General features: G+C 36.8%; 2 protein-coding genes across 2 annotated transcripts in view; both read right to left on the bottom strand.

The window, feature by feature from the left end:
* Nucleotides 1-10,337, bottom strand: part of LOC140234433 (scavenger receptor cysteine-rich domain-containing protein DMBT1-like) — a 144,913-nt gene extending 134,576 nt beyond the window's left edge. The window contains 3 exon segments of the mRNA XM_072314478.1: nt 518-843; nt 4,239-4,584; nt 10,028-10,337. Of these exon segments, the coding sequence (XP_072170579.1) occupies nt 518-843; nt 4,239-4,465 (553 nt within the window). The 5' untranslated portion in view covers nt 4,466-4,584; nt 10,028-10,337.
* LOC140234432 (scavenger receptor cysteine-rich domain-containing protein DMBT1-like) overlaps nt 9,660-22,742 on the bottom strand; it is a 51,876-nt gene continuing 38,793 nt past the window's right edge. The window contains exons 10-12 of the mRNA XM_072314477.1: nt 13,656-13,964; nt 10,028-10,333; nt 9,660-9,664 (exon numbers count right to left, since the gene is read on the bottom strand). Of these exons, the coding sequence (XP_072170578.1) occupies nt 9,660-9,664; nt 10,028-10,333; nt 13,656-13,964 (620 nt within the window). The remainder of the gene's footprint in view (nt 9,665-10,027; nt 10,334-13,655; nt 13,965-22,742) is intronic.

Raw genomic sequence — 22,742 nt, 5'->3', positions numbered from 1 at the left:
CTCTTCGTTTTCAAATATTTCATTTTCACCATAAAAAAAATAACAACAAAACTTGAAAGTAACGTTATGAGGTTTAAGGTGTGTATACCTTTCTGCTTCAACTCAATCACCTTTTTCTTCATTCGTCTTTGTCGTTCCAACAGTCAAATATAGTTAGTATAACAATCTGTTCAGTAAATAGTATGCATGTCTTAATACACGCAGTCTGCATAATAATTTCTGCGAAGTGTATTATTCATTCGTTGAAACAAGGAGGTACTAGGCAAGTACCTCCTTGGTTGAAATGCAATGTCGTGTATGTTCACTGCATTCGCCTTCTAAAATTTGCCTGTTTACACGCTTCATAAGGTTTTTTTCATTCTTCAATCAACACATCTAATAGTAACGTATTGAGGAAGTAGGCCCGAGTTACTTATCCGCTTGAGCTCAACCAAATTACTTGTATTGGCCCTTCTCATTCCGAGGGTAAAATACATTATGCATAAACTGTTAAGTAAATGCGTGCACGTGCATTTACCTGCTGGTGGTATGCACTTCACACCGACGTCGTCAGAATGTCCGCAGTCGTGTATTCCGTATCCTCTGTGGTGACAATCTGCCAACTCACTCTCTGTGCCTATGCAAAATACATTGTCCAGGAGAATCGGGCCAGATCCCGGGCCGTACTCGGCGCAGCAAGAAAAATTTGAGGCGCCCTCAAAGCCCAGCATCCGACACACCACGTTGGCCCCTTCGATGTTCCAATAGTCATCACAGACAGTCCCCCATTGACCATAGTAGTAGATTTCCACTCTCCCTTGGGTGTAGTCTTCCCCTCCTGCAAGTCGGACTTAAATTCCGGCAATTTCGTATTTATGGTGAAGAGCAAAAAGTATCACGCCAATTTAGGATTATGGATTTATTTTGCGGTACACTATTTTACTTTTCGGAAATGCTAAAAGTAACGGGAAGATAAACGAGGCACAAAATTACATGAAGTTAAGAAAATTATGCACTATAGCTGTAGCCTGGCTCGAATGCCAGTTTTATCATGATATATATACATATACATATACATATACATATACATATATTCATATATTATACCATGCGCATCACAAAACCAACAAAAAAATCGCAAGACATGGAATTTCAGCTAAGAGCAGATTCTGAAAGAGCAGACTTTTAGCTTTAAAATGCGTTATAACTCAATTCAAATGGAATCTTCTAACCTATCCTAATATTGGAAAAAGCACACACCCTTGAAAATATGAACTGAGAAAAGAGGCTCTGAAGCCCAGAGTCTATTGAAGTGCTTAGTCTTTACCGAGCCATGCTATTATAGCTGCACGAAGAAATTTTTCAAGCAGTAAAATTATTCTTTCTTAACGTATTGGAATTGAAAGTGAAGAGTATGGACAGTTTTTTTTTTTTTTTTTTTTTTTTTTTTTTTTTTTTTAGAAATGAAAAGGGGATTCTATGAGAAATACCAAAAAGTGTTTGAGGAAACTGTTAAAAACACAATTTTCTGTTCGTTTCATGATCCCCAATTTTAGCACAATGGAGAAAGAAGACTTGCTTCAGAAAATATGAAAAACTCAAAATTGGCTGGGTTTACCTACTTCACATATTCTCATTCCTAACACATAATCGGTGCGTGCGACTCGTTGGTTTTGTGATGCACGGTCACATATAGAACATTCCACACAGTATACAGGGAATTCTCTAATCTGTTTTTATACGAGCGTGTCTGAGGCTGTCATGCTCAAAATATTAACTTAATTTTATGAAGCTGATGTGGACAACATTCAGTTTCCTATACCAGGTTATGGGTATACCGTTTGGCTTTACAACAGCGAAACTCTGGTTACACGCTTTTACATAATCCTTCTCATCGCCAAGTACATTTTGCACTAACTGCACTGCCACACTGCTGGAAAACGTTCTGACAGATCAGCACGAGATGCCTACTTCCAGAGAAATATTTCATACTGTTAAGGCAGGTCATTTACCCATTGCTCAATACAACCGTCCGATTATAAAAGTTGGAAAGTAGCAGCAAACTTAAACATGGATCATAGAATAGTATTTTCTGAGCAAAACACTGCCTTCTTTTTAAACGCACTTTAAGATTGTCTGATTGTGATTGGAATGTTGTTTTACACTCTCGAGGGGTTCATTGCGCTTTTTTCATTGTTCTTTTAATTGTAATATACGATTTGTATGAACACATTTCCTATCATAATCAAAGCACCAAATCTGCGGAACACAAAAAGAAATTAACTAAGTGTAGACTCTACTCCAGTTAGGAAAGGTACAAGAACAAGTTGTCTTAATGATACTTGCTTAACATCATAAACAGAATTGGTAACATTGGGGTAGAATTTTTCCATTTTTGCGTGAAAATGTCTTGCTAGTGACACTCATTCTTCCCTACTTCTTAAATTGCAATGAACAAACACTTGCTTATCACAATTTGTTTTTAATCTTATCTTCAACATAAGTCATATTTAGGTCGAGTAATAGTTGGCGCATCCGTAATATGCCTAAGAAGCAATACTGAACAAATCTATCATCAAATCAGGCTAATGAAAATTCATACTTAAGAGCTTGCTTCCAAAAGCCGCTAAATCCATTGGAAAATGATGGATTTAGGGCCTTTTGGAAGCTAACTCTTCTTATACTGTCTTATTTTTTTCAGGAAGGTTTTTTTTTTCATATTTTAACGTACTTTAGTTTACTCTTATTGATATCTAAAAGAGTTGTTGACTTTTGATGTGACAAGAAATTGTTGAAATCGTCGGCAAGCACAAAAATAGGAAATTGCAGTACACGATCATGAATGCCTGACTGCATCTTGCAATCATTACCGTTGATGGCGCGAAGAACTTGAGACTTCCATCAGATTAATCATTATACTAAACTTCTTTCCTTACATTTTGCTCATGATCATGCAGTCAATGTGTGCGTGCAGTAAAACGGTTTAACCTATTTTGTTGGTCGAAAACTCGGGAAAATTAAAGGCTATAGGTGAACATAATGCAACGTCTTCGAGCAATCATTCCTCTGTCACTCCTATACGGTGTATATATATATATATATATATATATATATATATGAAGAGTTTGTTCGCAAAAACCGACAAGTCCATTTTTGAAGATTTTGAAGTACGGTCTCTGTCATAAAGTACAAAATAATACCTTTTAAATGACATATCGGTCACTACATATAAAGGTACATTTTTAAAGTTATGGTCAAAAGAAGCATAATTTTTCTTATTATTCTCTTTATTTTTCTTGACCTTTAATCTCAAATATCTCCATTTGGTAAATATGGACTTATCGGTTTTTGCAAACAAACTCTTCATATATATATATATTATAAAACTTAGGCACATAGCAATATTCATGAATAATCCGCCGACATACCTGACATGGAATCACAGTTTAATATACAATCAATATTGTTTCAGGAAAAAAAAAAATGCAATCCATGCTCACCCCACAAGACCCTCTTTTAACTCTTTATATGCAACGTTCGCACGCCAGACTCAGTCGATAGTGTGTCAAGTTCGCAAGTTTTTATTACTCCGACGCACATATTCGCCCAAATCGATCGATAAGTCGCCAAGTGCCACAGTACAATGAAAGCATTTCGCACGATTCTATTCCCGTTGCCCGTAACTTGCATTTTATGTGGTGATTGACTATCAAGCGGTGTTTCCTATTGGATTTCCGAGTAAATTCTGAATTTCTGTAGCTGTTTTGTGTCCAAGGACCAAGGTAGCTACTGGTCATTAGGCCCTACTGTTCATTCATAGTCTCCCGGGTTTTTGATGGAAAACCGGTATAATTTTACGTGTGTGTGTGTGTGTGTATGTGTGTGTACTGTGTATGCCATTCTTGAATCAACTTTGTTCACAGGGATATCTCATAATTGGGCTTCCAAAAAAAGTTTCGTGTTTTGTGTAAAACTTTCAGGGACATGCCCTCCTTACCAGATCGCTGTTAGCTGTCACGTTGCATGTAAATATAGCTCTGTTATTAATGACTGTATTAATGACTGATCTACCTAGATTATAATTAATTTTTTTAAAGATAAACTTGGCAGTGCGGAAGCAATTAATTTTCTGCTTCAGCTGAATCACCATCCCTTTTTATTTGTCTTCAGCATTTCAACGGTCAGATTTGTTCAGCACTGATTGTTCAGTGAAAGCAAGGGGATGTATGTACTAGGGCTTACAAAATGTCAATTATTTACTTGTTGGTATGCACTCCACACCAGCGTCTTCAGAGTGTGCGCAGTTGTGCATTCCGTATCCGTTGTGTTGGCAATCTGCCAAGTTACTCTCTGTGCCAGTGCATTGCAGATTGTCTAGCAGAATTTGACCTGATCCCTGGCCGTACTGGGCGCAGCAAGAATAGCGTAAGGCGCCCTCAAAGCCCAGCATTCGACACACCACGTTGGCGTCTTCGGCGTTCCACATGTCATCACAGACAGTTCCCCATTGACCATTGTAGTAGAATTCCACTCTCCCTTGGGTGTCGTCTTTCCCTCCTACAAGTCGGACTTTGGGCTCTGAAATGAAAGTTGGACCCTAATCACCTTATGGTTGAGCACCATTTTATATGCCGATTGAATACCCCATTAATAAGTATTTTAAGCGTATTTCCAAATTTGATTTTATTTCATTTTTGATATATTTTTTCATACATAAATGCAACACAAAGTCAATTAAACAAACTGTTAAAATAGCGAGATTATTAATCAAATATCAAACATTATTGTAACACAATGCAAAATAAATGATGAAGCGTTGTCTTACGCGTATGTGCAAACATAAGCCTATAGGAACTCATATAGCACCTACTGTTCAAAAGACAAATTTAGTAACTCTGGATAACAAAAATATACAGGATACATGTACCATCATTATAAGCAAAAGCTCAATAGGATAATGACCTATAAACTGACTGTCTAAACAATACGACATAATAAGAATAAACGATTCACTGGTAGCGCAGCGATAAAGAGAAAGAGGGAAGAATGGAGAGGGAAAAATTGAAGGAAAAAAGGGAGAAGGGTGCAGCTGTGCATTGTGCAAAGTGTGAAGCGTAAGTTTCAAGTTAATTCATCTGTATATTTTCCTTTGTTCGCCTCGATGATCAAATTTCCTTGACAATGTTCAAAAAGGACACAACAAAATTTATACCTGTGTACTATAGATCATGAGGGGAAAAGGTTCAATACGAGAATTGTGATTGAATTCCGAACGGGCAAAGTTTATCCATAAAGTCGACGGTGTATGTTCGTCCGCTATTCCTCTTTACATATTTTTTTTTTGTCTGAAAATAAACAGAGGAAATTATTTTTTTACGAAACTTATACAAAGCACAATGTAAAAATGTCATTATTGTTTGTTTGGGTTTTTTTTTCTTTTTTTCAAGCTAATTAATTGCTGAACAACATTGATCTGAAGCACTCCAACAAATTATATTGTTACACAATTTGTTGGAGTTCACTGATTCAAAAGAAAATTACTTGTAGCACATAGTCAACTTTGCATTATTCTGTAGGTACTGTTGTTGTATGACACCAAGGTACAGTAATGAATGATTTCCCAACTTCACATCATAAAACATCATTACCAGATATTTCACCAATATCATATTAGTATAAATCGCTGTAGGCACGATTTGTCAATCGAAATGTTATTTACTATAATCTTTTCCATCTATTGGAGGGGAAAATCTTATAAACAAGCGACGAAAACACAGAATTGCTGCAAATCAAGAGCAACTTATTTCTAATTTTCTATCGTCTTTTTTTTTTTTTTTTTTTTACTTTCATGTTTCACTTCACTATTTCTACATTAACTTTTTATTATTATTTTCTTTTATTTCTTAATGCGGATCACGATCATTTTTCATTCTAAGAATTTCCTTTTTTCTTCTGGCAGCCACATCAGCCTTGGCGACTGAAACAAAGTGCTGTCTTGTTGTCTTGTTTTGCACCCATGGGCATTATGCCTCTTCCATTTACCTTCTTGACATGATCCATTAGAGAGCACAATGTCATCTACGGCGATATCACCTGTGAAGCTACCCCCACGTACACCTTCCATAGTAATGTAGAATGGCTGGGTGTAATTGTCGATGGAGATCTTTAAAAAGAAAATGATTATGATGGATAATTGAATGAATGATAATGAATAACTAAATAGATGAATAAATAGATAAAAAAATATTTATTGAATAAACTAATGAATTAATTGCTTAATTAATTGTTTAAAAATCAATTAAAAAATACATAAATATAAAATGACTTGCTACAACATCGATATCGATGACTTTATGAGAGCAAGTTGAGGGGTCTAGGAAATCAGCGTTTCGAGGAAACCACCTTCAAAGTTTTCCTTCCGACGCAATCGTAATCAAGGGGCGGTTAGAAAGTTTTCGCCTCTTGACAATAGAAGGTATGCTTCTATCAACTTCTCCGATTTTCATTCACACGACCAATTAGTTAACAGGATGCCACCCACTCCCACGTTGCCAGGGGCGGCGTTTATCTGCGGCGCTAAATCCAAATCTTCAGACACGTTTCTGTTCCGTTGAAAGTCTGAAAATCATTGCTAATAAAAACGGTTATTCCTTGCCTTTCCTTCAATCATTAATAAGGTCCGAAATTTCAGCAGATGATAGACGAAATATCAGACTACAAAACTATGTTTAAAAAAAAAGAAATACGATGTTTTTGGCCGACTTTGAATTAATTAATTAATTTTAATAAATTTCAGATGATAACGAAATATCAGACAAATCATGTTTAAAACTAGAAATGTCGCTACAGCGACTGGTTATACCCCGCCAAACAACATTTCATAAGCTTTGGTCAAAACAACATTTCATAAGCTTTGGTCAAAAAACTGAGGAAGTAGTTAAATCCGCAAGATCTTTCCTTGATCTTCTGCCATTAATATGCCGTTACCATGGCAACGTACTTTCGGGTACTGTCGAAAAATGCGTCTTGCACATCTACAACCAAAGGCATACATCTGTACCAAGTTTCATGGAAATTGGGCAAAAACTGAGGAAGTAGTTTGCAACACAAAATTTTCCATCATTTTGACTCATTATATGTGAGCTGTTACCATGGCAACATACTTTTTGTCACTGTCAAGAAATGTGTCATGCTGACCTATATCCTAAGACAAACATTCAATATGAATTCCATGAGAATTGGAAGAACACTGATGAAGCAGTTTTGCCATGAAGCATTTTGCCCTATATTTTACCAATAACATGCCGTTACCATGGCAACGCACTTTTTGCCACTGCGGAAATATGTGTCTTGCACATTAAAATATTCAGATGAACATCTGTACCTAATTTCATAAAAATTGATCAAAAACTGTGGGAGGAGTTCGCGACGCAAGATTTGTACCCATTTTTGCCCATAATATGCCGTTACCATGGCAACGTACTTTTGGGTACTGTCAAAAAATACGTCTTGCACATCTACAACCCAAGGCACACATCTGTGCCAAGTTTTATGGGAATCGGTTGAAAATTGAGGAAGTAGTTCGCGACGCAAGATTTGCAACGGACCGACCGACCGACCGACCGCCCGACCGCCCGACCGACCGACCGACCGCCCGACCGACCGCCCGACCGACCGACCGCCCGACCGACCGCCCGACCGCCCGACCGCCCGACCGTCCGCTGATTCCTATATACCCCCTTCAAACTTCGTTTGGCGGGGGTATAAAAAGAAAAACGATGTTTTTGGCCGATTTTGATGATCTGATTTCAAACTCGATTTTCTTGGCTCACTAGCCGTCAGCTACTTTCGGATCATTTTGTTGTGGCGGGTGACAAATAAGATAGTGTGATGTTGCACGTTCTTTCTCATTTCAATTTGATACAGCCAGAGAAAACAGAAGAGAATGTAACTTTTTGTAGCAGCAATGATTAGCAAATGATAAAAGCTGTAATTTGTGACATAATTTGATATGTCTGAAATAAGATGTTTCAAGTTGCACGTTGATTTTCAAGCGATTTATTCTATTAAATGATTTCACTATGATATCGCACACAGATTTATTCCAAAGGGGATGACGCATAATAAACTGTAAATCCCTCCCACCTCATAAGGAACTATCATTATTTATCAATACAATAAATGAATTTGAATTATCTTGATAGTTTCCACTATCCCCGTAGGCTTAACACAAGACCTTAAGGGTCCTGTTTCCAAGAGGTCAAAGAGGAGAAATAACTGAGCAGATAAGTTTTGAGCAAACAAGGTGTATAAGTTTTACTAGGCTAATTTAAATGTTGATTAGACCTTCTTTTTTTTTTAACATCCTTCCGTGCACACATATGCATATAATGTCTTGAGAAATATCGCGGTCACAACTTGCCTGTGCTTCATACCAAGCGTTTCCTGTAGCTCCAGTAAGTGAGAATAAGACGTCATTCGACCTTGGTATCGTTGATGCTGACATGTATACATTTAGTGAATTTATTGTACTACCATACATATGATACCAAAATGTCAGGCACTGTGGCCCGTAACGATATTGGGAGGGGCTCGTTAAGCGTGCGTCTTGCCCGGGATAATGTGGAGTTGTCTCGATATACATGTAGTATCCGTCTACAAGGAAAAGTAAATGAAACAAAAATAGATACATATCAATCAAAGGAAGAACAGGATTTACTTTACAATACGAGTAGTTGACATGGGGCACGGATCCATAGCCAATGTCGTACTCTGACATTTCATTAATTATCGATAAACATTATCATATATAGTACACATGCACGTGAGGAAGAGAGCAGACACTTGTATCAACAGCTTCCAATAGTATCTATGTACGTTAAAAATAACCTTTTTTATCAAAGTAAGGGACAGACGACAGAAGACCAAAATAACGAGAAAGTTGTCAGTGTTTTTCCGAGAAAAGGAATTAATATTCTCATGGACTTCCGGTACAGTGCAATGAAAAAAAAAAAATCCCTTAAAATGCAATGTTCATGCAATAAACTCTGTAATTGCTTACAACCGGTTGTATGATCCCCGCTAGGTCCGGTGAAGACCGACGAGGTACCTCCATTTTCACGGGTCCAGTCAAAGTCATCATGATAAGACAACTGCCACCAACCACAGGTACCGTATTCAAAGTCACAGTCAATGTTGTTTTGCCCTGACAGATGGCAACGTAGTGAATAACAACAGTTATTTTTCTTCTAACACAGTGGCATTCTTTCATCAATATACCACACTAACAAAATATGCATATGAATTTTTAAGACAACATAACATATCAGCGATGAGGTTGTGGAAAGAAAGCACGCATTCTTGAAAAGTGTGAATTGAGATAAGAGGCTCTGAAGTATAGGGTCTATCTGTCTATTCAAGCGCGTAATCTTTACCAAACCGTGCTAGCTGTGCGATGAATGGGACAAAAACAGGATGTAAACCACTCGGGCAACGAAAATAAAAAGATTATCAGATTGAGTTGAAATTAAGCATGCTCTGTTAACACATTCTGACCATCATTAATGCCAACTTTTAAAGCAGTAGCTTTATCCCTTCAAAAGTTATCAGACTTGAGAGTGAAGAGTGTGCAAAGGGTTATCAAGAAATGAAAAGGGGCCTCTTAGACATACCCGATCTCTCTACTCTACCAAAAAGAGTTGTAGAAAAACTGCTGAAAATGCACAATCCCGTTCATTTTATGATCCCAAAATTAAGAATAATGTAGGAGAAGGCTAATTCCTTCAGAAAATATGAAAAACTCAATAGTGACTTAGCTGACCCGGTTCACCTTTTTTGAGTCCTCTTGTAAAATCGAGGGGTGCGACTTTTTGTTCGTTTTGTGATGCACGGTCACTTACAGTTACAGTACACTGAGGAAGTAGACCATAGTTACTTTTCTACTTCGGCTCAACCACTCTACCTTTTTTTTGACCCTTCTCATTCCGAAGGTCAATTAAATTCCTATGCTTAAACTGTACAGCGAATACATATAGGCATGTGCAATTACCTGGTATGCACTCCACACCGGCGTCGTCAGAGTGATCGCACCCGTGCACTCCGTATCCTCTGTGTTGGCAATCTCCCAACTCACTCTCTGTGCCTGTGCAGTATACATCGTCCAGAAGAATCGGCCCAGATCCCGGGCCGTACTCGGCGCAGCAAGAATAATTTGAGGCGCCGTCAAAGCCCAGCATCCGACACACCACGTTGGCCTCTTCGATGCCCCACCAGTCATCACAGACCGTCCCCCACTGACCATAGTAATAGATTTCCACCCTCCCTTGGGAGTCGTCTTTGCCACCTAGAAGTCGGACTTGAATTTCGTAACAGAGGAAGCATCAAGAAACGTAAGGATTATTAATTTATTTCGTACACTATGCAACCATGGGGGATGCTGAAAGAAGGGGGAATGAATAAGGCACAATTTCCGCGAGAAGTAATGACGAAAAGAAACTATCCACTAAAGCTGTAGACGGGCAGTTTTGAATGCAACAATGTATCATTCATTCTACGTAAGGATTTGCATTTTCGCTCAAATAACCTTAAGGGGAACGTATAGTTTTGGTTGAGACCTAATCTCAGGTTTATAATATTTTTTGCCGAGATAATGAGAAACCCCTAATGAAATATGAAAGAGCATGACAGTATTGTAATTCTTTGAGAAATTCAACGTTTATTTTATGAAAATTGGTTTTGAAATGGCTGAGATATCCCAAAAAGAGCGATTTTAATAAAGTGTGAGACCCACACGTTATTATGATCGCTTTGTTTCACTTTGTTTTTGGATGTTTCAGTCATTCCAAACCCGATTTTCATCAAATAAACTTTGAATTCCTCTTAAAATGGTACGCTCTGTTCTATATCATAAGTGTTCTCCTGGTATCTCGCAAAAAAATTAAAAGCCCAATTCTCGTCTCCACCAATACTGTACCATCCCTTTAATATATTTTACATAAGCAGTCCCTAAGCTTGTCATTTAATCATTAACTTACTTTGGCAAAGCTTATGTTATCCTGCTACAGTGCACTCCCGTTACGAAGAACTCGTCATAACGAAGCAAAACTTCCGATCCAAACATTAAAATTCGCTCATAACGAACACGTTAAATCTTCGTTATAACGAAAATTTCTCCGAGCACAACTGACCACGAAAAACAGCAGAGGTGAGCTCCGTTAAAACGAAATGCGGATCGTCCAAACAAAACACACAAAAAAGGCAATCATGCAGAATGTCTCTGCGTCGGCTAATGCTGCACATCTCTGCGGTCGCTCCGTGTGTCACGTATAGTTTTAGAGGGCAACTAGCGTTATTATGATACGTTACTTTGAAATGAAATAAGACTTGTTGTTCCGAAGGTTCTTTTACGAACACACCTATTCTTATATGCCAAAATGTCCATCAATTTTGAAATGAAATAGGGTTCGTAGTGAGATGAATTTTGGTCCGATGGTTCGTAATAAAGAAAAATTCCACGTCGGGAATACGGTCTTGACGCAAATGATTATCTCATAAATTTGAAAGCAATGATTCCTTTAGGCGCCATATTCGTAAGGTTTGTTAATCCGACATATCAAAAATACTAGAAAAATTTGTTCATAACAGATTATATTTATTTTAGACTGTAACGAATCACTGATACCAAACCGGTATGGATTCAGGAAGAAATACTCAACAGACTCCGTTTCTCCTAACGATGCCATATCCCAATCGTGGGCGAAAGAAAACATACCATTGTCCAGTTTTTGTGGACTTAAGAAGGGCCTCTAACACCCTTGATCATGATATTATTTTATACAATATATATATATATATATATATATATATATATATATATATATATATACATTTATGCATATGGTTTTGGAGGCGTTGCGTTTTCCTGGTTTACTAGCTATATCTACAACCAAAGCCAATATGTTGTTTAGAAATCAGAATCTTCATGCAGTTTACCAGTTTCATAAAGCTGTTTGTAAAGTTACGATCAACTTACGAGCCACTGGTGATCAGTTCTTGTGCTGAATTATTGAAATTCTGATAAGTATAGCACATCAGAGCTGATCACCAGTCGCTCGTAAATTGTTCGTAACTTTACGAACAGCTTCATGAAACAGGGCCCTGGACCATTATTATACCTCATATATATTAACGATGTTGTTCGTTCTTCCTCCTTGTGTCCTTAATGTATCTTATTTTGTTTGCAGATGACACCAAGATCTTTTATGCCCACACATGTCTTTCCACACTAGTTAACACTTGAAACACTGAACTTAATTAAGTAAAACAGTAGTTTGAAATCAATAAATTGTTATTAGATATTAAAAAGACGAACTTCATTCATTTGACCAAAAAAAAAAAAAAAAAGCTTACCAGATTCTACATATTTGACCATATGAACTATACGTCTTAAGCAAAAGGATTCTACTAAATTTTTCGGCGTTTATTTGGATAAGAATCTTAATTGGAAAATTCATTCAAACTCAAAACATTTTTTTTTTCAATATCTAGAGTCATCGGTATTGAAACTTAAAGATCATCTCCCATAATTCACTCGTACTTCCACATATTTCCTATTAAAATAAAGAATAGAAATGGACACTTAATATCCAACCCAAATTTCTGACAATTTTCATGTTACAAATCCAAAATGTCCATAAATTACCAAAAATCTTTATATATATATATATATATATATATATATATATATTTTCTTTTTTTTTCTTTTTTTTTTTGGTGGGGGGAGACATACTGTATATCAAAAAAGAAAGTACAATCAGATTTTCGCATTGATAACACCTGATAAGATCAAACTAAATGCAACTTCAGGGTCTTAAAATATAACATCTTAGTTCTATTTTGCAGAAAATCCCATCCGATTTGGTTAAGCGGTCACATAGCAATGTGGTTGGTGTAAAGCATGTCATGAGTCTGATTCTTCCAAGTTTAGAACTTCGATGATCTTGTGTGTGAATACAATAGACAGAACTTGGAGGGAAGAGATTCCTGACATCCTCTACAATATTCCTCATTTCTCTTTTACCATTGAAGCTAATCGAATGGGGTTTTCTGTAAGATGTTGGCAATGAGTTACAGTTTCATACCCTGAAATTTCAATTTGAATTGATTCATTGTGGAGGGTACCGTTGTATTTTTTTTTTGGGGGGGGGGACATACTGTATATATGCCAATAAATTATCAGGTCGCCCTGAAATACGTTTTTTTTTTGTTTTTTTTTTTCACTGTAGAACTCCGTGTTATACTGTTCTCATCGTGTTGGTTTATTGTGTGAATTTGCCTGCGTTTCATAACTAATTCTCTTCTAAATCTGTCTAACTGGGGCATAATCCCCGTCGGGAACGTTTTCACCACTATTAAGACTATATTCTTACAGTGTATAAATAGGGAAGCGGGTGTTTGAAACAAAGTCTGCCCTTTCATGACTAAATGACCTCAGAAAAGAAAATCAAACAAACATTTCTTTCAGTTCTACATTCCAGTTTAAAAGGAATTTCAAATGGTGCATGCATATTGTTATTTTGTAGTCAGATTTCCTTACTTAAGTGATTTCATTTTTTTTCTTATTCTATACCTTGTAAACCACTCCTTTTTCATTCACAAATCAAGGTAATGAAATTTACCTTTCGGTATGCATTCCACACCAACGTCTTCAGAGCTTTCGCAGTTGTGCATTCCGTATCCGTTGTGTTGGCAATCTGCCAAGTTACTCTCTGTGCCATTGCATTGGACATCGTCCAGGAGAATCGGACCAGATCCCTGGCCATACTCGGCGCAGCAAGAATAACGTAAGGCGCCCTCAAAGCCCAGCATTCGACACACCACGTTGGCCTCTTCATTATCCCACAAGTCATCACAGACAGTTCCCCATTGACCATCGTAGTAGAATTCCACTCTCCCTTGGGTGTCGTCTTTCCCTCCTACAAGTCGGACTTTGGGCTCTGAAATGAAAGTTGGACCCTAATCACCTTATGGTTGAGCACCATTTTATATGCCGATTGATTACTCCATTGACAAGTATTTTATGCTTCTTTCCAAATTTGATTTGATTTTATTTCTGGTATATTTTTTCATACATAAATGCAATGCAAAGTCAATTAAACAAACTTTTGAACAGCTAAATTATTAATTCAAATATCAAACATTATTCTAACACAATGCAAAATGAAAATGAGGAAGCGTTGTCTTACGCGTATGTGCAAACATAAGCCTATAGGAACTCATATAGCACCTACTGTTCAAAAGACAAATTTAGTAACTCTGGATAACAAAAATATACAGGATACATGTACCATCATTATAAGCAAAAGCTCAATAGGATAATGACCTATAAACTGACTGTCTAAACAATACGACATAATAAGAATAAACGATTCACTGGTAGCGCAGCGATAAAGAGAAAGAGGGAAGAATGGAGAGGGAAAAATTGAAGGAAAAAAGGAGAAAGGTGCAGCCAGTGGCGTATCTAGGGGGGGGGGCAAGGGGGGGACGTGCCCCGGGCGCCACTCCTTGGGGGCGCCAAAAACGAAAAAAAAAACGAAAAAAACGAAGAAGAAGAAAAACAACAGGGGGGGGGGAGAAAAGGAAGAAGAAGAAGAAGGAGAAGAAGAAACCCTCCCCCGGACGGGGGGGGGGGGGGGATTGGGTTGCAGAAAACCAAATCAAAAAGATAAAAACAAAACATGATGATGATGAGGACAAAGTGACAATGTATATTGTGTTCACACATGTCATTTTATATTTAGCAGGCAAAATGTTACACGGAGCAGCGGCTGCAATTTCTTTCGTTCTGAAGCGATCACCGATTTAATCAAAGGAGGGCGCCAACGGTTTCGAACATGGGGGGGGGGCGCAAAAAAAATTAAACAAGATAAGAACAAAACGTAATGATGACGCGGAAATACACATATTTCTGCTCACTCGCTCGTACTAATTTAGAGTATTTTTTCAAGTCCTCTGTTTGTTGGGTATAAGTCGTTATCTATAAGGCCGTCCCTATATCGTGATTAGAATTGTAAGAGTTAATAAGCAAAAAATGACAAGAATTCCATGTTTTGTAAGCTGAAATACAAAATTTTCTGCTCCCTCGCTGTGCTCGCCCGCCAAAATTTATCAAAGAAAACAGAAGGATAAGAACAAACTGTGATGATGACGCGGAAATATACAAATTTCGGCTCAATCGCGCGTACTAAGATGGAGTATTTTTTCAAGTCCTCAGTTTGTTCGTATAAATCGTTATCTATAAGGCCGTCACTATTCTTGATTAGAATTGTAAGATTTAATTTTTAAAAATGACAAGAATTGCATGTTTTGTAAGCTGAAATACAAAAATTTTCGGCTCGCTCGCTGCGTTCGCTCGCCAAAATTTATCCAAAAAAAAGAAAGAAGATAAGAACAAAACGTGATGATGACGGCGAAATATACAAATTTCGGCACACTCGCGCGTAGTAATTTAGAGTATTTTTTTTCAACTCCTCACTTTGTTGGTATAAATCGTTAAGTTATCTATTAGGCCGTCACTATATCTTGATTAGAATTGTAAGATTCAATAAGCAAAAAATAACAAGAATTCCATGTTTTGTAAGCTGAAATATAAAAAATTTCGGCTCGCTTGCCAAAATTTGTCACAAAAGAAGATAAGAACAAAACGTGATGATGACGCGGAAATATACAAATTTCGGCTCGCTCGCGCGTACTAAGTTTGAATATTTTAGTTTGTTGGTATAAATCGTTATCTATAAGGCCGTCACTATATCTTGATTAGAATTGTAAGATTTAGTAAGCAAAAAATGACAAGAATTCCATTTTTTGTAATCTGAAACACAAAAATTTTCGGCTCGCTCGCTGCACTCGCTCGCCAAAGTTTATCACAATTTATTACATTTAAATCACTCTCAGAAAAACCCCTTTTATCTGCTTGAAAAAGCATATATTTTTATGAAAAAGCAAAAAGTCCCTACAAGGATGGAGTTAGAGTTGAACACTTTTTCAGAAATTAGGGGCGCAGATTTCCGCGCTTGCCCCGGGCGCCGTTTTCCCTAGATACACCACTGGGTGCAGCTGTGTATTGTGCAAAGTGTGAAGCGTGGGTTTCAAGTTAATTCATCTGTATTTTTTGCTTTGTTCGCCTCGATCATCAAATTTCCTTGACATTGTTTAAAAAGTCACACAGAAATTTATACCTGTGTACTATAGATCATGAGGGAGAAAGGTTCAATACGTGCATTGTGATAGGATTTATCTATAAAGTCGACGGTGTATGATTGTCCTCTATTCCTCTTTACATATTTTTTTTTCTGAAAATACACAAAGGAAATCATTTTCTAACGAAACTTATACAAAGCACAATGTAAAAATGTCATTATTGTTTGTGTGCTTTTTTTTTTCTTTTTTTCAAGCTAATTAATTGCTGAACAACCTTGATCTGAAGCACTCCAAGAAATTATATTGTTACACAAGTTGTTGGAGTTCACTGATTCAAAAGAAAATTACTTGTAGCACATAGTCAACTTTGCATTATTCTGTAGGTACTGTTGTTGTATGACATCAAGGTACAGTAATGAATAATTTCCCAACTTCACATCATAAAACATCATTACCAGATATTTCACCAATATCATATTAGTATAAATCGCTGTAGGCACGATTTGTCAATCGAAATGTTATTTACTATAATCTTTTCCATCTACTGGAGGGGAAAATCTTATAAACAAGCGACGAAAACACAGAATTGGTGCAAATCAAGAGTAACTTTTGATATTTGTAATTTTCTGTTGTTTTCACTTTTCATGTCTCCCTTCACTATTTCTACATTAATTTTTTTATTACTATTTTCTTTTATTTCTGATTATTTCTGCTCAGAGTCATTTTTTTTTTTTCATTTTAAGAATTTCCTTTGTTCTTCTGGCAGCCACGTCAGCCTTGGCGATTGAAACAAAATGCTGTCTTGTTGTCTTGTTTTGCACCCATGGGCATAAATATGCCTCTTCCATTTACCTTCTTGACATGATCCATTAGAGAGCACAATGTCATCTATGGCGATGTTATCTTTGGAGCCACTCCCACTTACACCTTCCATGGTAATGTAAAATGGCTGGGTGTAATTGTCGATGGAGATCTGTACAAAGAAAATGATTATGATAGATCATTAAATGAATGATAATAAATACGAAAAAAATAAATGTATAAATAAGTTCATAATAAATGAATGAATGAATTATTCAATGAATGAATTAATCAATTAATTGAATAATTAGATAACTTATCAATTAATTGATAAATAAAAAACATCAATGTAAAATGACTTGCTACAACAAGATCCGAAAATCCGGGGAGGTCAATTTTCTGAAAATTACACGATGATTATTATTCCCATCATACCGTTATACAACTCATAAAAGTATTCGATTGCGGAGAGATATCGATGACTTTATGAGAGCATGTTGATGGGTCTAGGAAATTACCATTTCGAGAAAACCACCTTCAAAGCTTTCCTTCCCACGCAATCGTGATCGGGTAAGAATGTTTTTTTTTTTTTCCTCTTGACAATAGAAGGTATGCTTCTAGCAACCTCTCTGATTTTCATTCACACGACACCTACTCCCTCGTTGCCAGGGGCGGTGTCTATCTTCGGCGCTAAATCCAAATCTTAGGACACGTTTCTGTTCCATTGATAGTCTAAAAATCATTGCTAATAAAACGGTAATTTCTTGTCTTTCCTTCGATCATTAATTAGATCTGAAATTTCAGCAGATGATAGACGAAACATCAGACTACAAAATTATGTTTAAAAAAAGAAATACGATGTTTTTGGCTGATTTTGATGATCTGACTTCAAACTCGATTTTCTTAGCTCAGTTGTCAGCAACTTTCGGATCATTTTTTGTGGCTGTTCACAAAGAAGATAATGCGATGTTGCACGTTCTTTCTCATTAAAATTGATATAGCCAGAGAAAAAAGACAAGAAATGTAATTAGCGTATGGCAGCGGTGTTTAGCAAATGATAAAAACTGTAATTTGTGACAAAATTTGATCTGTCTGAAATAAGATGTTTCAAATTGCGCGTTGATTATCATAGCAGTGTATTCTATTAAATGATTTCACCATGATATCGCACACAGATATATTCCAAAGGGGTTACGCATACTAAACTCTAAGTCCCTCCCACCTTATGAGGAACTATCATTATTTACCAATTTTTAATAAATGAATTTGAATTATGTTGTTTGATAGTTCCACTATTCCCGTAGGCTTAACACAAGACCATAAGGGCCTGTTTCAAAGAAGTCAAAGAGGAGAAATACCTGACCAGATAAGTTTTGAGCAAACAGAATGTATAAGTTTCACTAGGCTAATTTAAATCTTCATTAGACCTTTTTTTTTTTTTTTAAAACATCCATCCGGGCACACATATGCATATAATGTCTTAAGAAAAATCGCGGTCACAACTTGCCTGTGCTTCATACCAAGAGTTTCCTCTAGCTCCAGTAAGTGAGAACAAGATGTCACTTGACCTTGGTACCGTTGATGCTGACATGTAAACATTTAGTGAATGTATTGTACTACCGTACATATGATACCAAAAAGTCAGGCACTGAGGCCCGTAACGATACTGGGAGGGGCTCGTTAAGCGTGCGTCTTGCCCGGGATAATATGGATAAGATGTCTCGATGTACATGTAATATCCATCTACAATGAAAAGTAAATGAAACGGAAATAGATACAAATCAAACAAAGGAAGAACAGGGTTTACTTTACAATACGAGCAGCTGACATGGGGCACGGGTCCATAGCCAATGTCGTGCCCAGACATTTCATTAATTATCGATAAACTATATTATAGTACACATGCACGTGAGGAAGAGAGCAGACACTTGTATCAACAGCTTCCAATAGTATCTGCTCATTATTTGGTTTTCATGTTCGTTAGAAATAACCAAAAAAGCCAAACCATACCTAAACCGAAAAGACCAAGTGACGAGAAAGTTGTCAGCGTTTTTCCGAGAAAAAAAAAATATATATATATATTCTCATGGACTTCCGGTACAGTGCACTGAAGAAGAAAAAAAAAAAATCTTTTAGAATGCAATGTTCATGCAATAAACTCTGTAATTGCTTACAACCAGTTGTATGATCCCCGCTTGGTCCGGTGAACCACGACCAGGTACCTCCATTTTTACGGGTCCAGTCAAAGTCATCATGATAAGACTGCTGCCACCAACCACAGGTACCGTGTTCAAAGTCACAGTCAATGTTGTTTTGCCCTGACAGATGGCAACGTAGTGAATAACAATTATTTTTCTTCTGACATATTTAGTGACATTCTTTCATCAATATACCACACTAACAAAATATGCATATGAATTTTTAAGACAACATAACATATCATCGATGAGGTTGTTTTTTTTTTTGTGGGGGTGGGGGGGGGGGGGGCTAGAAAGATTAGGGTGTGTAACAAAACATTGTGTACTAGGGTACCCGTATCAAAATGGTAATACAGAAAACTTGCTATAGTGAAGCTGACCCCGATATATCATGTTACACGTCTTAAGCGGTGATGATATTGATTATTAATATCCGTCCGTTATGCGAACCACTTTTACGTGGGAGAAGACAAGGACAGATACGCAATCCCAAATCAGTTCCTTCATCAGATGTTACTAAATATAATCACCCTTGCAGGCCTTAACATTGGAGAGAAAAAAAAAACATGGTCTTTTAAGATAATACAGAAGGTTCGACGAAGTATTAAGTGATACAAAAAAAAATCCCACTTTTGATCCTAAATAGTTCGAAAACTATAAGTATATCAGATAACAATGTCATTGATAGGAGTAACAGCTGAATAGTGTGCAATTTAATTGGGGGCGATTTGAACATGAAAGCATGAATCAGTTACATTAACTTCAGGATTACTTTTAAAGTTAAGTTCCAGATTTGTTTTCAAATTTGAACCCTCTGTACAAAATTTAATTTTACTCAAGAACCAATGATATGTATGCTTTAGACGGACCTTGAACAATAGACATAAATATTACGAATACGAACTTTACCGAGCTCTGCTGACTAGACTTATATACTTTTGATCCACGGCATATGTAAATGCCTTATTGATGATTCATAATGGATTGCCCTGGGCACTGCTATTCTGAATTAATGATAAAGGGTATAATGCATGCACACGAAAATAGTAAGCACATGTTTCCATGTGCTTGCATACATTGTATTTCAGGATGAAGTAAAGATAGCTGTGATAGTCGGATTTTTATGAATGTGTCGTAGAGCATTCAAACTCTGGTCATTATTCAAAACCATTGCCCGGATGTTAACCACACACTCCCATACACTAAAGTTGACTCCTGTGTAAAGTTTTCTAGAGAGGGTTGAAAATAACGCAACATTTAAGCCCTAACTTAAAAATAAATCTTGAATGTAACGAAACTGAGTAATACTTTCATTTTTTTAAATCACCTTCTAACATAATTATACACCATTCAGCTATTGCTCATATCTATTTCAGTGTTATTTGATATATAATTTTTGAACTATTAAATCAAAAAATAAGATCAAAAGTTGGACTGAACAGAAGCAACTGTCGTGAATGGATGATTTGTTGAAATGAATGGTTGGCAAAATATTGCCACTTATTCATAATAGGACGTATAAGGCCTCCATTAGACTGTGCATTATGTCGAACCCTAATATTCCCCGATCTCATACTACCCCTAAAAAAACACAAAAAACAAAATACGGGCCATATTGCCCATAGTGTTTAGTATAGGAAGTTTTCGATGCATAAATAAACTGATGGTGAAGACATATAACAAAAGGATTGACAAGTCATAAGACAGCAAATATTAATATATATTTCTAACGATAAAAAGAGGAAAGCTTGGGCTTAAGGTGGTCTTTTTGAGTATATTCTTAACTCACAGGGAGTGCCAAATAAATGGAGAATATGAATGAGGAACAATAATATTCCGCGAGTAGTGAAGTCATGATGTTGAAAAACAAATAATATCTGCTACAGGTGTATACTCGTAGGAGGCAAACAATTACGTAGAAACAATGATTCATGGATCCATAACAAACAGATGTATATTTTGAAAGCATATTGCCTTCCTTGAGCTTAACAATTACATGATTAGTACCTGAGCGTCCCATGAATTCAGGATGATGTAAATTTACCCTTTAGAGTTTCTTGCAAAACAGGGCTATACACTTTGGATTTACAACCACGAAACTTACGCTTTCACACAGAAACACAAACACACACACACATTATGTATTCGTATATCATGTGTGTGTGTGTGTGTGTATATATATATATATATATATATATATATATATATTATTATATAGAGGCTTTCATACAGCGTGTTCTAGAAGAATTTCAAAATCCTTCATAAAATCCATTGATATTCTCCGGATCACTACCAAAATTTTATATTCTGTTACTTGTGTCGTTCTCAACCTATCATGTAAGTTTTATCTAAATCCGTTCACTACTTTTTGAATTATTTTGCACACGGACACACAAACAACCGCCGCAGAAAACATTACCTCTTCCCTTGGCGGAGGTAGCAACGGCAGTACTACAGGTAAAATAATGTACCAGGACGGGGGATAATTACAGAGAATGCTGTATGGGGACTGTTAGCCCATAGTTGTCAGTGCCTATGTATTTGGAATATTTAAAGCTATAAGAATTAACCAATTGAAGATTAACATGGTGAGTATCCTCAAGCTACATGGGGTCCTATTGCTATGGGGAACCAATGTTACAAAATGTTCAAATTTTGATGATTTTGTATCTCGAACTTCTTTCAGTGTTTTCATTCCTCGATATTTTTTCACAGGTAAGCATATCTTATCCTTCGTCACTGATAGGTGTGAACATTGACGGGGGAACAGAAAAGGAGGCATCACTTGTTTATTACTAAACCTGTTCCGTGTTTTTTTTTCTCTGTGACTTTTTTTTCTGTGACGCGTTTTTACACATAAAGAAACAACATAACTGAAAGTGACGTTATGCGGAAGGAGTAATTTTTCTTTTTCTCGTACCCTTCTCATTCCAACTGTCAAATTCGTTCATCATATGTACATACACAAGGTGTCACCGCCAATCTTTCTCCCTCAGGAATCTTTAAAGTTTTAATGATGTATAACTCAATTTGTATGGACTCTCCCAACCAGTCTAAATTTGAAAGAAAGCACCGACTGTGGAAAATGAATATTAAGACAAGGAGAACTGAAGTGACCCGCTACAACAAAAGGATCCGAAAGTCGGTGGAGGAAAATTTTCTGAAAATGGCATGACATTATTTCCTTACTCTTCTACTTTAATTTCATTTATAGCACAACTCACAAAAGTACTTGGTTGCGGAGATATCGATGATTTTATTAGCGCATGTCAAGTGGTTGAGGAAATCAGAGTTTCGAGAAAAACACCTTCAAAGTTTTCCTTCAGACGCTATCACGATCAAGGGGAGGCGAGACAGTTTTCACCGCTTGGCAACAGAAAGCATGCTCCTAGCGACCTCCGCGATGTTCATCCAAGCTTAGCGTCAGCGGTCTTCGCACGACCAATCGGTAATCAGGATGCCACGCACTGACCAATAAGATCACTACTTCGTTGCTAGGGGCGGAGTCTAGCTGCGGCGCTAAATCCAAATCTTCGGACACGTTTCTGTTACATTGAAAGTCGGAAA

This window comes from Diadema setosum, chromosome 10 (genome assembly GCF_964275005.1).
Source record: "Diadema setosum chromosome 10, eeDiaSeto1, whole genome shotgun sequence".
Classification (NCBI taxonomy): Eukaryota; Metazoa; Echinodermata; class Echinoidea; order Diadematoida; family Diadematidae; genus Diadema; species Diadema setosum.
Note: the sequence above shows the minus strand (reverse complement) of the source record. Positions and strands in the feature narration are given on the sequence as shown.